Source organism: Oncorhynchus nerka, linkage group LG2 (genome assembly GCF_034236695.1).
Source record: "Oncorhynchus nerka isolate Pitt River linkage group LG2, Oner_Uvic_2.0, whole genome shotgun sequence".
NCBI classification, from domain to species: Eukaryota; Metazoa; Chordata; class Actinopteri; order Salmoniformes; family Salmonidae; genus Oncorhynchus; species Oncorhynchus nerka.
This window is the reverse complement of record NC_088397.1, coordinates 23,392,244-23,407,521: the sequence shown is the minus strand read 5'-3', so window position 1 is coordinate 23,407,521 and position 15,278 is coordinate 23,392,244. Positions and strand designations below refer to the sequence as shown.

The 15,278-nt window shown below is 45.5% G+C and overlaps 1 protein-coding gene across 2 annotated transcripts in view; it reads right to left on the bottom strand.

Moving 5' to 3' along the window:
• The window catches only part of LOC115132689 (ATP-binding cassette sub-family C member 4-like), a 40,957-nt gene that overhangs the window by 14,031 nt on the left and 11,648 nt on the right, over positions 1-15,278 (bottom strand). For both annotated transcript variants that reach the window (XM_029665416.2, XM_029665421.2), the window contains exons 7-19: positions 15,125-15,250; positions 4,720-4,969; positions 4,499-4,606; positions 4,288-4,377; positions 2,998-3,189; positions 2,794-2,888; positions 2,599-2,685; positions 1,942-2,038; positions 1,503-1,721; positions 1,246-1,368; positions 1,021-1,058; positions 809-915; positions 539-685 (exon numbers count right to left, since the gene is read on the bottom strand). In XM_029665416.2, the coding sequence (XP_029521276.2) occupies positions 539-685; positions 809-915; positions 1,021-1,058; positions 1,246-1,368; positions 1,503-1,721; positions 1,942-2,038; positions 2,599-2,685; positions 2,794-2,888; positions 2,998-3,189; positions 4,288-4,377; positions 4,499-4,606; positions 4,720-4,969; positions 15,125-15,250 (1,679 nt within the window). The remainder of the gene's footprint in view (positions 1-538; positions 686-808; positions 916-1,020; positions 1,059-1,245; positions 1,369-1,502; positions 1,722-1,941; positions 2,039-2,598; positions 2,686-2,793; positions 2,889-2,997; positions 3,190-4,287; positions 4,378-4,498; positions 4,607-4,719; positions 4,970-15,124; positions 15,251-15,278) is intronic.

The following is a 15,278-nucleotide window of genomic DNA, read 5'->3' as shown; positions in this document are numbered from 1 at the left end:
AAATCGACCATGGGTGTCCTAAGCTATTAAGTTTCTAATGTATAATCTATTCAACCCCAAGGTCTCAGCCTTGATTTAATGCTTTGGCACGAGACACGGAAGGGTGAAACAGCGAACAGGTAAGGCACAAGTATGTAGTTCCGACCCTCTCCTCTGGAGGGGGAGAGATTTGCTGCGAACCTCTTAGAGGAACATTTGTCTATTAAACCTTTTAAATATAGAAGTTATATTTTGCATCTAGCATTTCTCCACAACTTGACCAGTTTTCAATTCCTAACAAATTTAAGGGAATTTAGTCTTTTTTTCTCCACCCAACTTTTAACCTAAATACAATGAGTGATTTTTTTTTTCTTCCTTCGTTGAATTGACAACTCAACCAAATGTAAATCAAAACTAGATGTTGAAATGACGTCTGTTCTCTCACCCAACCAGTTTGAAAGCATTTTGGAGGTCAGGACTAAATGACAAGAAATTGTATTGTCCTCAACAAGAAAAAGACAACACAAACAGATTCTATTTCATGCGAGGGGTTTCTCACCAATTGGGTTGACGTCAAAGAAGCGTACAGGTGTCCGGAGGATAGAGTTGAACATGCGGTTGTGCAGAGACTGAGCAGCTTTCACCAGCACATTGAACATCAACAGACTCCTGGCAAAGCCAAAGATGACCGAGGCCAGAGTCAAACCTGAACACAGAAGGTGACTTGTCAGTCGTTACCCGATTTCCCCAAGCTTCCTCCCAGGTAAGGGGACAACCTCATACTTACTTAGAAAATATTCAGTACATTTAGGAATTCTCTTCTGTATACCTGCATAAATGCCCACATAGAAACAGAGGTCCAATTCTTGAGTGATGTTGAGGCCATTTTGGACAATCACAGTGCCGTTAATATTGAGTTTCTCCTGCTCTCCTGCCCTGTCAATCAAACAGTCAGCATTGTCATTTGAATATTCACATTGCTATGGTCCAACTGAACTGTGAAACAAATAATGAACTACTGTAACAATAGATGCTTCTCACCAATAGGCTAGCCACCAGTCCTGAAGAACGTACGCTACCTGTGGGTGACAAATTATATTATAGTTGGTTAGATCATTGCAATGTCATTGGTTCCAATGCCTTGATCTGTTCAGAGTTTGATTTTGCACGCATCTAATCAGAAGTCAAAATGCTGGTATTTACTGTAGATGCTAGGAGGTAGAATGATGACATATTCACTGCCTGACATTTTGGATGTGTTAATACCTCTGCGATGAGACTGAGGAGGACTGTGCCCAGCATAACCAGGATGCTGGCTCCTGCGTTTAAGTACTTGAAGTAGAGGCTGGCGCCGATGTTGCCCTCCGATCGGCGCTCCTCTGCTACTGTCTGGACAGGGAGGAGACATGGACATAATACCCTGTTAACTAAAAGGAGGGACAATCTGGGACACTTCAGAATGAAAATCCTCCTAGTGACTGTATCTAAGGGCTTGAAAGGAAGTGGGTGGGGTTTGGACCCACCGGAAGCTGTTCAGCTCCATCTTTAACAGAGTGCATGGAGGAGGTGTGGGAAACCACTGAGTTCCAGGAGGAAATTGAGTTCTGGGAAAAGGCGTGTTTGACCACTGAGTGATTGTTGTTGGTTTGTGGCTCCTCCTCCTCGTCCCTCTTCAGCAGGGAGGTGAAGTCAACCCCAGAGTGCTGCAACTCGGAGTATGTCCCCCTCGCCACCACGTGACCCTGACACACACACACAAACACACATCACACCCTGCCCATCTTCTGGAGTCTGTATTATTCATATGTAAATGCATATGCCTTTGGGTGAACTATTCCTTTCATAAAGATTGACAGCAGACATGTTATGTTCTCAGCAAAGTAAAAATGTAATCAAATGCACCTGTCGTCATACGTAGGTTACAAAGCATGTGTAGAATGTTAAACCCTGCCAGGAACACACCTCCTTGAGGACGAGGATCTGGTTGGCTGCTTGGAGGTACTGCAACTGGTGGGTGACCAGGATGCGGGCCTTATTCTTCAGAATACCACAGATACACCTGGACACACATGGGGATACAGACACATGGAGAGGGACAGACACAGACAATTTAAGTGCAGTTTCACACTGCTGGTGAAGGCCTAAGGCCTGTTCTAACATCAGAGAATCCACATGACCCTGAACATCCATTAACTTGTAAATGCTATACAAAAACCCATTCCTGCCCTAAAGAAGCAGCCAGTAAGTAGACCTAATCTGAGTCTGGGAAGAATGTAGTTCAGTTGTACTAAAGGATAGTGGGGTAAGTTGAGCCAAAGGGTTAGCTGAGCCACCCTTTGTTTCTAGGAAACCATACGCAAAATGAATCATGTCACCAAATATTTAGGAAGAGGTCATAATTTCATAGTTGCACCACACCTCCGAAAATCATCTTGCTGCTCAATGTGTAAATGCATATTTTTAAACTGTAGGGCGTTGTGTTATATGTTGTAAATGGGTCAAATTTTGAGCTGCTATCTGCTGCTGTCTCTCTTGTAAAGTAATTATTTATCTCAATGGGACAGTAAAATAAAGGTAAAATAAATACAGCCTGTTTAGCTGAAACTGTGGTTAACTCACTGTTCAAACAGGTGTCTCCCGACCTCAGCATCCACAGCACTTAGAGGGTCGTCCAGCAGGTAGATATCAGCATCCTGGTACACAGCCCTGAGACACAACAAGGCTTTCAGATAGAGACTGGAGGATATTCATCACATCTATAGAATGTACCTCAACTCATTTCTACTCTGGTTTGAAGTCGAGCTGTGGTCTTACCGGGCCAGATTCACTCTAGCTTTCTGTCCCCCACTGAGGGTGGCTCCTCTGTCCCCTATCACTGTCAGGTCCCCGTCTGGCAGCAGCTCCATGTCCTGAACACAGAAGGGACAACAGAGACGACAAGGGCTAACAGTCAGAACACAAAACCATTGCAAAGCTCCTAGAATAAATACCATGAGAGCTCCATTCAGTGTGTCTTACCCGCTTGAGGGCGCAGGCTCTCAGGACCTTCTCATACTTTTGAGGATGGAGCTCTTTGCCAAACAGGATGTTGCTGCGGATGGTTCCAGGGAACACCCAGGGCTGCTGGGAGGCGTAGGTCAGCTGACCTTTGACCCTCAACACCCCCTTGTCGTGAGGCAGCTCCCCCAGGATAGCGCTGAGCAGAGAGGACTGTGGGAGATGGGCTGGTAAACATGTGAGCTGGCTGATATGGCTTACTACATATTTTACCATATACACACACACACTACATGACAAAGTATTCGGACACCTGCTCATCGAACACCTCATTCCAAATCCATGGGTATGAATATGGAGTCCCCCCTTTTGCTGCTACAACAGCCTCCACTCTTCTGTGAAGGCTTTCCACTAGATATTGGGGACTTGCTTCCATTCAGCCTCAAGAGCATTAGTGATGTTGTGTGATTAGGCCTGGCTCACAGTTGGTGTTCCAATTCCTCCCAAAGGTGTTCGATGGGGTTGAGGTCAGGGCTCTGTACAGGCTTGACAAGTTCTTCCACACCGATCTTGACAAACCATTTCTGTATGGACCTCGCCTTGTGCACGTGGGCAGTGTCATGCATTGCCACTATGCATTGGGGCAGGTAGCGTTCTCCTGACATCAGTCAAACCCAGATTCGTCTGTCGGACTGCCAGATGGTGAAGTGTGTTTCCACTGCTCCAGAGTCCAATGGCGGCGAGCTTTACTACACGACTCCAGCCAACACTTGGCATTGCGCATGGTGATTTTAGGCTTGTGTGCAGCTGCTCAGCCATGGAAACCCATTTCATGAAGCTCCCGATGAACAGTTCTTGTGATGACGTTGCTTCCAGAGGTAGTTTGGAACTTGGTAGTGAGTGTTGCAACCCAGGACAGACTTTTTTTATACATCTCGCTTCAGCACTCAGCGGTCCCGTTATGTGAGCTTGTGTGGCCAACCACTTCGCAGCTGAGCCATTGTTGCTCCTAGACGTTTCCACTTCACAATAACAGCACTTACAGTTGCCCGGGGCAGCTCTAGCAGGGCAGAAGTTTGACGAACTGACTTGTTGGAAAGGTGGCATCCTATGACGGTGCCACGTTGAAAGTCACACAGCTCTTCAGTAAGACCATTCTACTGCCAATGTTTGTCTATGGAGATTACACGGCTGTGTGCTGGATCTTATACACTTGTCAGCAACGGGTGTGGCTAAAATAGCCGAATCAACTAATTTGAAGGGGTGTTCACATACTTTTGTATATATAGTGTACTATGTATGAACTCTGACCTTTCCAGACCCCACAGGTCCAATGACAGCAACGAGCTGCTCCGACTTCACTGTGAGTGACAGGTTCTGGAGAGATGGGGTGTCCAGACACTGTGGAGAGAGAGAGAGAAATTACATTTCATAGCAATACATGAAACCACCACATAGGACAGGCGTATTCTTGTTTTGTATATCAACATTTGGACATTCAACATTTGACCAGAATATTCACCTTGTCCCAGTAGCAAAGTAAGTCCTTGATCTCAACAGAGGCGTCTTTCTTTTCCTCCGGGGTAAATCTCATGTTGGGTCTCTCAATCTCCTCCAACAGAAGGAAATTCTGTGGGTCAACAGAGAGATGATGCAGCCAAACAAACCTTACTAAACCACAATAACTCATTGCACCTAGGTGCGGCACAGCAGCCATTTTGTGCCAGATGATCTATAGAGTACCTTGAGCCTGCGGATACTGATGATGGTCTCGAACACCTTCTCTATGGCCTGTGGGAAGAAGAGGGTCACTGTGATCTTGATGGCACCATATAGAGACACTGCCACAAACACCCGGCTGGCTGAGATGGTGTTCCCCAGGAGGACGTAGACAGCGAAGGTGATGAAGACTATGATCTTACTGGCCGCAAAGAAGGAGACCATGTTTAGGCCTCGCAGGTAGGAGCTTGACATGATCTTGGAGATCTCTTCCCTGGGGGAAGAATGAAAGAAGCCTTTGAATAATAATAATGCAATAAAACAAAACATTCTGTTACACATCTGTTAAACCTTTCCATTGATGGATTCTGGGTTCTAACTCCTAAACTTAGGATAAGGCTAATTATCAGGTATCCTATTGAAATATGGAGTGCTTAGGTTTAGAGGGTCTACACCAGAGGTTAATGATATCTGTAGGAGGAAGGTATATAGTGTGTACTATTAAGCTTGGAATGTGTTGAGTGCAGGGAAAGCGATCACGTGGCAGGCATTGATAAAAGGAGTGAGCACTTCGGGTTAGAGGTCAGGTCAGATGAAGTGAGGAAGAACAGATATCACTAAGGTTCTGTCGAGCAACAGAGATGCAATGGCTGTTCAGATGTGTTGGAGGTTCCTCAGCTTAGGAGGAAGGGTTAAATATCAGTGCTTGTGTGAACAATGTATTTGTCTGATGCAGCTGTATTGACCTTCTGGGAAGAATAAACTTGGTTTGAGCTTTCATAGTGACTTGAGTTTTTACTCAGAATTAGAACCAAACACCATTTACCTATAAAAGTCTAAGCCGTTGGGGGGGTCATACCATGGATCATTTAGCTATTTGAATTGGAATTGTAGGACCCATTTAGGTGTGTGTATTTAAAAAAAAAAAAAAAAAGTTTTATTATTTTTGTTATTTGATAAAATATTGAATTTGGCCTTTACTGTAACCCATAGACTCGCACCGAATAAAACGTTCATAAATGACAAAATTTAAAAAAAAATAATCATAAATGAACAAGGTTCTAGTAGATATGAAAGCTCACAAAATATTTACTTTTTTGGACACATATTTAACCCTTTTTATTTTTGATGGCACAAAAATACCTTCATACTTCCATTCCTTTGTATGGTCTACCTTCAGATGAGTTCCGTGACACTTGTTGGGGTCGTAAAATACCTTCATACTTCCATTCCTTTGTATGGTCTACCTTCAGATGAGTTCCGTGATACTTGTTGGGGTCGTAAAATACCTTCATACTTCCATTCCTTTGTATGGTCTACCTTCAGATGAGTTCCGTGACACTTGTTGGGGTCGTAAAATACCTTCATACTTCCATTCCTTTGTATTGTCTACCTTCAGATGAGTTCCGTGACACTTGGTGGGGTCATAGAGCAAAAACAGTTCATCATTGTGTTCAGGAGAGTCTCCCATTTCCACAGTGGGGTCATATTAGTCTGTAGCCCAAACGGTTTGGACGCTACAGACAGAAGTTGGCTCATTAGCATTACTGAATATTGAAGAGTCCAGTGGGGCTTGTAGACCATAGAGTGGTCATATTAGTTAGTAGGCCAAAACAGTTGGATGCTGCAGACATTTTCCGGGTGTCTAACGGTCTGACAAACAGCGCTGTAGCTCTGCTACTTTCCACCACAGTTGCGGAAGGCTCTTCCGCAAAAAGACGTAGCTATCCAAAAGACAAAGTCAACCAGTTCCTTTAAAAATTGCAATTCATTTTCTCAAATCGTGTTTGTCCGTTTCCCCATGCAAAAAAACATCTAGCTTAAACTGACAGATTTTGCTGGTGATTTTTTTTGTTATGATGTCCATTAGATTGACGCACGGATGCGTCAATAGACTGAAGAATGTTAAGAGGTTTTTCACTCATTGAGGAAACATGGAAGAAGAACGGCATAATTACTATTACAGCTTTTGTGCACTTTGCTGCAGCCAGGAATATGGGAGATTGTGTTTTGGGAATGGGAATTCCACAAATGCCCCAGACATTCCACTGAAAGCTACCATAGAATGTAACATTCTGAGACAAATAAATGCAACTTATCCTCGTGTTAAAGAACAAAGAGAAGCAGAAAGACTACAGCCAGGTTTCAGAGAGGGATCAGGGGACCAGACCTGTGATGTAACTGATAGCCGTTTGTTGGCAGCTGGTGAAGTGCATGTGGCTTTGCTCCCTCTGAGAGGCCCTGCTAGGGGTGCCTGGCACTCAGCCAAACACTATAAACTGCACATGCAGACACGGACTTCTAGGAAGAATTTAACCCACTTAAAACCTCTTAGGATGTAAGGTCCCTTTAATGGACCTGCGTGGTTAATGTACCGGTTCCGACCAACATTTTCGCTTGTATATCAATCTGTGAATACCGTAGATCGAAAGGGCTTGTATTGAGCGATAGCCCTGGTTCCCTCGGATACAGTAGTATAACATTTAGAAGCATTGGACCAGAACCGTGATACTGTTTGACGTCTAAATTGGAACATTATTCATGAAGATTAGCCTGTGTGACGTAGGATTATGAAATCTGAAATCACTTGAAGCTGGGATGTCCCTCCTACCATTTAATTTTCTCTTCAGACTGTCAATCAACCCCTGGCTGAACATACATCACAGCCATGGACAAAGCACATGCCTGCAAGCGTTACATCGTAGCGCAGCAGGAGAGAGTGGTTTCATCACGGAAAAATAAAAGATTTTAAACAAAAAATGTATTTGTTTGTCATAGATGGACAAGATTAATATGAGATGAAAGGAGAGTTCCTAAAGAGTTCAGGAAGCCAAGTTAGAGCTCTGTGACGTTCACAGCAGTGGGGACAGACATTTGAATCAAGAGCCAACTTTAGAAAATATTAACATTTTCCCCAACAATAAACAGAGATATGTATTTTACAGTTTTAAGGAAGGTGAAATCTTAGTCGTTTTAGAATTTTATTATGCTATATTTAGAAAGCACATAAATACATAATGCCCAGTTTACAATTGGATCATTCATCCCCCTCCTCCCCCCAGGTCGTTGCTGTAAATGAGAATGTGTTCTCAGTCAATTTACCTGGTAAAAAAAAAGCATAAATAAAATCAAATTTAAAAAGGAAATAGTTTTGTTGAACAGGAAATAACAAAATATTTCACTGTGTACTTGAGCTTGTGTCGTCAAGTGTCTACACCTCAGCAATTTATGACTATTTTTACCAGAAAGGAATGATTTGAACCTTTCATTGATTATGCATTACTAGTTATTGTTTATGACCCTCATGATAAATAATTACTTTTGGGGATTATATAGATTACATTTAACTGGTTAATCCCAAAAATGTCTCCAAGTTTTCACCATCATTGTAAAGCCCTAGTTATTTTGTTGCTTTGACAAAGTAGTTTCTCAAGATGATTATTTATTTAATGTGATTGAGTCATCTTATCACATGAAATGTCTGTCCCTCATTTTAAGGTCAACTCTGTTACATTAACTGAACTCTGGTTTTAAAGGAAACAAACGTCTTATAGCCAAATCATAGTATAATAATGTGTTTTGCGGTAGAAAACTGAGTGGGTTGAGCATAACCCTGTTACAACAAGCTTCCATTCCCCCTGTTAATGGGATTTACAGATGATTTAAGATGAAATCGTCTACCCTGTTAAGGTCAACACTTTATTTGGCACATAATAGGCACTTACTATAGTCCATTTTATTTCACCTATTGAAATAGGAAAATGTTTTTTTTCCTTAAAAAGGAAAGGTTCACTCATTTTGAATCTTGTTTTTGTGCATCTACCGATTCCCTGGGTCATTTCATGTGTATCCGAGTCATTGGCGTTCAAGCAGGCAGAACTCCGTTCAAGCACTATGATAAAATCTCTCTCGCTACACTGGAAGTTAATAGGAATACTTTTCGATTGCGAAAACGTCTAATAATACGTCAGATTTCAATACTGGCCCATGTCATAACTGGAATGTCTTCTCTCGAATGAGCCATTTATCATATTTTTGCGATATTCCTACCTCGAGAAATGTGTAATTTAACTGAGGGTCTTCTGGCACATTTTTCCTATTTACCTGCCTCTTTAGTCCAGGGTGCATTGCATGGTGCCGTTGCCAGAGAAATTATAGAAAGAGATAGGAATCCAATGATAAAAGAAACGTAAAACTCCCCACCCAGCAGACTGTCGGCCAATCGCATTCACGGTGTCATGTGGTTGCTAAACTAATCATCACACAATCCCTTCGCAAAGCAAAGTGTATATGACAAGAATCCTGTCAATTTTCCTAGAAAGTACGTAATGTCACGATTCCAAAGCTATACGATATTACAGATAAGTTAAATACCTCACATCTCGGGAAAATATTTAATGTTGTACTTTTTGTTGACGAAATTCATGCTAATGTTGGGTTTCTGAGCTAGGGCCCAAGACTCCCATTCACTCCTCGAAGAGCACTCATTGTCCCAGAATCACTCAGAATAATCCAGAATGCACCGCGCGGCCCAGTAACGTAGCATGGGTAAGGTTTCCTATCTCCTCAAAAGTATATCTGTGGTTGCGAATGTTAGACCACATCAATCTGCAGTTTTGATTGTAGACTCCTGAATTGAGAGTGCAGTTTGTTTAGGCAATTTTACAGCTAACTACAGTAGCTTTACATGCTGATATTATTATGTGTAGGTAACTTGGCTACAAAGCTAGCCAGCCCATAAGAGAGCATTGCGGATTTTGTAGTCGATTTGAGCTGGAACCGATTTCCACAACAATGTTCCATGTTGCGACCAACCTTACTATAAAACCAAAATGAAACTTTTGTTCACAAAAAATATTGTTCTCACAGTGTTATTTAACACTATAAATGTAAAGAATGAGTGGTTTTTGTTGGATTTCTCCTTTTTAAGTTGAACATGTGCCTAAAAATGAGAACATTGAAGGAATTGATCCCATCTAGCTGAGGGTCGTTGGTTTATCATACCGTTTGTGTATCCAGCTAATAGAAATAAACATACAGTTTGTTACAATTGTAAACTCAGCAAAGAAAAACGTTCCTTTTTCAGGACCCTGTCTTTCAAAGATAATTCGTAAAAATCCAAATAACTTCACAGATCTTCATTGTAAAGCGTTTTAAACACTTTCACGTGCTTGTTCAATGAACATGCACCTGTGGAACGGTCGTTAAGACACTAATAGCTTACAGACGGTAGGCAATTAAGGTCACGGTTATGAAAATATAGGACACTAAAGAGGCCTTTTAACTGACTCAAATACAGATGCCCAGGGTCCCTGCCCATCTGTGTGAACGTGCCTTAGGCATGCTGCAAAGAGGCATGAGGACTGCAGATGTGACCAGGGCAATAAATGGCAATGTCTGTACTGTGAGACGCCGAAGACAGGACGGACAGCTGATCGTCCTCGCAGTGGCAGACCACGTGTAACAACACCTGCACAGGATCAGTACATCCAAACATCACACCTGCGGGACAAGTACAGGATGGCAACAACTGCCCGAGTTACACCAGGAACGCACAATCCCTCCATCAATGCTCAGACTGTCCACAATAGGCTGAGAGAGGGCGGACTGAGGGCTTGTAGGCCTGTTGTAAGGCAGGTCCTCACCAGACATCACTGGCAACAACGTCGCCTATGGGCACAAACCCACCGTCACTGGACCAGACAGGACTGGCAAAAAGTGCTCTTCACTGACAAGTCGCGGTTTTCTCACCTGGGGTGATGGTCGGATTCATCATCCAAGGAATGAGCGCTACACCGAGGCCTGTACTCTGAAGCGGGATCGATTTGGATGTGGAGGGTCCGTCATGGTCTGGGGCGGTGTGTCACAGCATCGTCGGACTGAGCTTGCTGTCATTGCAGGCAATCTCAATGCTGTGCATGACAGGGAAGACATCCTCCTCCCTCATGTGGGTACCCTTCCTGCAGGCTGACATGACCCTCCAGCATGACAATGCCACCAGCCGTTACTGCTTGTTCTGTGTGTGATTTCCTACATGACAGGAATGTCAGTGTTCTGCCATGGTCATCGAAGAGCCCGGATCTCAATCCCATTGAGCATGTCTGGGACCTGTTGGATCGGAGGGTGAGGGCTAGGGCCATTCTCCCCCCCCCCCCCCCCCCAGAAATGTCTGGGAACTTGCAGGTGCCTTGGTGGAAAAGTGGGGTAATGTCGCACAGCAAGAACTGGCAAATCTGGTGCAGTCCATGAGGAGGAGATGCACTGCAGTACTTAATGCAGCTGGTGGCCACACCAGATACTTACTGACTTTTGATTTTGACCCCCCTTTGTTCAGGGACACATTATTCCATGTCTGTGGAACTTGTTAAGTTATGTCTCAGTTGTTGAATCTTCTATTTCCGGGTTGGAGCGAGCCGGTCGCATCCGCGCTTCGGTCTGCAGGTTGTATAACTTTTTCATTACATTTCATTATAGTACAACGGTCTGATTAGTCTAATCTTAGCAATTTCTTCTTAGCTAGCTACATAGTCGTCGTTGTATCAAAGATAATTGCGTAATTATCGTATTTCGTCGTCTCCTATCTGCCCAACACGTTCACCGTCTACCGTAGCACTGTAGTAACTATCACACTCAACTGAACGACTTGATTAGTGTAGTGTTAGCTAGCTACATAGTTGTCTTTGCTGTCTTCGTATCTAAGATAATTGTGTAGTTAGAGTGTGTAGTCTTAGAGTGATTATCTTAATTTACCGAGGTTAGCTAGCCAGCTATTTTGTCGTCCTTAACGTAGGAGACACTCCTAGCTAGCCAATAGCTAGCCAACGTCTACTGAATAGAACTTTCGCATTCCGGTCGCATTCCGCTTCGCTCCACAGGTAGTATCATATTTTCATTTCATTTCATTACAGTCCCAACGGTGTGATTTGTTTGATCGTAGCTAGCTACATAGCTAGCTACATAGCCGTCTTTGTTTCAAAGATAATTGTGTAGTCTAGAGCGATTTTCTAGGTTAGCTAGCCAGCTATTGTCGTTCTCCTAACGCAACGTAACGTAACCAACACTGCTAGCTAGCCAGCTTGCCCCGAAAAGCAGCATTGTAGAAACTTCACACTCAACGGAACGACTTGATTAGGGTAGTGTCAACAACGCAGCTAGCCTACCTCAGCAGTACTGTATCATTTTAATCATTTTAGTCAATTAGATTCTTGCTACGTAGCTTAACTTTCAGAACATTCGAGACGTGTAGTCCACTTGTCATTCCAATCTCCTCTGCATTAGCGTAGCCTCTTCTCTAGCCTGTCAAATATGTGTCTGTCTATCCCTGTTCTCTCCTCTCTGCACAGACCATACAAACGCTCCACACCGCATGGCCGCGGCCACCCTAATCTGGTGGTCCCAGCGCACGACCCACGTGGAGTTCCAGGTCTCCGGCAGCCTCTGAACTGCCGATCTGCGGCCAACAAGGCAGAGTTCATCTCAGCCTATGCCTCCCTCCAGTCCCTCGACTTCTTGGCTCTGACGGAAACATGGATCACCACAGACAACACCGCTACTCCTACTGCTCTCTCTTCGTCCGCCCACGTGCTCTCGCACACCCCGAGAGCTTCTGGTCAGCGGGGTGGTGGCACCGGGATCCTCATCTCTCCCAAGTGGTCATTCTCTCTTTCTCCCCTTACCCATCTGTCTATCGCTCCTTTGAATTCCATGCTGTCACAGTTACCAGCCCTTTCAAGCTTAACATCCTTATCATTTATCGCCCTCCAGGTTCCTCGGAGAGTTCATCAATGAGCTTGATGCCTTGATAAGCTCCTTTCCTGAGGACGGCTCACCTCTCACAGTTCTGGGCGACTTTAACCTCCCCACGTCTACCTTTGACTCATTCCTCTCTGCCTCCTTCTTTCCACTCCTCTCCTCTTTTGACCTCACCCTCTCACCTTCCCCCTACTCACAAGGCAGGCAATACGCCGACCTCATCTTTACTAGATGCTGTTCCTCCACTAACCTCATTGCAACTCCCCTCCAAGTCTCCGACCACTACCTTGTATCCTTTTCCTCTCGCTCTCATCCAACACTTCCCACACTGCCCCTACTCGGATGGTATCGCGCCGTCCCAACCTTCGCTCTCTCTCTCCCCGCTACTCTCTCCTCTTCCATCCTATCATCTCTTCCCTCTGCTCAAACCTATCTCCTGATTCTGCCTCCTCAACCCTCCTCTCCTCCCTTTCTGCATCCTTTGACTCTCTATGTCCCCTATCCTCCAGGCCGGCTCGGTCCTCCCTCCCGCCTCCGTGGCTCGACGACTCATTGCGAGCTCACAGAACAGGGCTCCGGGCAGCCGAGCGGAAATGGAGGAAAACCCGCCTCCTGCGGACCTGGCATCCTTTCACTCCCTCCTCTCTACATTTTCCTCCTCTGTCTCTGCTGCTAAAGCCACTTTCTACCACGCTAAATTCCAAGCATCTGCCTCTAACCCTAGGAAGCTCTTTGCCACCTTCTCCTCCCTCTTGAATCCTCCTCCTCCCCCTCCTCCCTCTCTGCAGATGACTTCGTCAACCATTTTGAAAAGAAGGTCGACGACATCCGATCCTCGTTTGCTAAGTCAAACGACACCGCTGGTTCTGCTCACACTGCCCTACCCTGTGCTCTGACCTCTTTCTCCCTCTCTCTCCAGATGACATCTCGCGTCTTGTGACGGCCGGCCGCCCAACAACCTGCCCGCTTGACCCTATCCCCTCCTCTCTTCTCCAGACCATCTCCGGTGACCTTCTCCCGTACCTCACCTCGCTCATCAACTCATCCCTGACCGCTGGCTACGTCCCTCCCGTCTTCAAGAGAGCGAGAGTTGCACCCCTTCTGAAAAAAACCTACACTCGATCCCTCCGATGTCAACAACTACAGACCAGTATCCCTTCTTTCTTTTCTCTCCAAAACTCTTGAACGTGCCGTCCTTGGCCAGCTCTCCCGCTATCTCTCTCAGAATGACCTTCTTGATCCAAATCAGTCAGGTTTCAAGACTAGTCATTCAACTGAGACTGCTCTTCTCTGTATCACGGAGGCGCTCCGCACTGCTAAAGCTAACTCTCTCCTCTGCTCTCATCCTTCTAGACCTATCGGCTGCCTTCGATACTGTGAACCATCAGATCCTCCTCTCCACCCTCTCCGAGTTGGGCATCTCCGGCGCGGCCCACGCTTGGATTGCGTCCTACCTGACAGGTCGCTCCTACCAGGTGGCGTGGCGAGAATCCGTCTCCTCACCACGTGCTCTCACCACTGGTGTCCCCAGGGCTCTGTTCTAGGCCCTCTCCTATTCTCGCTATACACCAAGTCACTTGGCTCTGTCATAACCTCACATGGTCTCTCCTATCATTGCTATGCAGACGACACACAATTAATCTTCTCCTTTCCCCTTCTGACGACCAGGTGGCGAATCGCATCTCTGCATGTCTGGCAGACATATCAGTGTGGATGACGGATCATCACCTCAAGCTGAACCTCGGCAAGACGGAGCTGCTCTTCCTCCCGGGAAGGACTGCCCGTTCCATGATCTCGCCATCACGGTTGACAACTCCATTGTGTCCTCGTCCCAGAGCGCTAAGAACCTTGGCGTGATCCTGGACAACACCCTGTCGTTCTCAAATAACATCAAGGCGGTGGCCCGTTCCTGTAGGTTCATGCTCTACAACATCCGCAGAGTACGACCCTGCCTCACACAGGATGCGGCGCAGGTCCTAATCCAGGCACTTGTCATCTCCCGTCTGGATTACTGCAACTCGCTGTTGGCTGGGCTCCTGCCTGTGCCATTAAACCCCTACAACTCATCCAGAACGCCGCAGCCCGTCTGGTGTTCAACCTTCCCAAGTTCTCTCACGTCACCCCGCTCCTCCGCTCTCTCCACTGGCTTCCAGTTGAAGCTCGCATCCGCTACAAGACCATGGTGCTTGCCTACGGAGCTGTGAGGGGAACGGCACCTCAGTACCTCCAGGCTCTGATCAGGCCCTACACCCAAACAAGGGCACTGCGTTCATCCACCTCTGGCCTGCTCGCCTCCCTACCACTGAGGAAGTACAGTTCCCGCTCAGCCCAGTCAAAACTGTTCGCTGCTCTGGCCCCCCAATGGTGGAACAAACTCCCTCACGACGCCAGGACAGCGGAGTCAATCACCACCTTCCGGAGACACCTGAAACCCCACCTCTTTAAGGAATACCTAGGATAGGATAAAGTAATCCTTCTCACCCCCCTTAAAAGACCTAGATGCACTATTGTAAAGTGGCTGTTCCACTGGATGTCATAAGGTGAAAGCACCAATTTGTAAGTCGCTCTGGATAAGAGCGTCTGCTAAATGACTTAAATGTAATGTAAATGTTATGTTTGCTGAAAATAAACGTAGTTGACGGAGGTAGTTTCTTTTTTTGCTGAGTTTAGTTTTTACCTTCTGACATCATTGACCAGTGCTGAGAAGGGCTTCTCCCAGGCATACATTTTGATGATCCTGATTCCAGACACCACTTCATTCATGGTGCGGATCCTATTGTCAGTCAAGGCAGCTGTTTTACTCCTGCAAGAAAAGTAGGTCACTCAGTCAG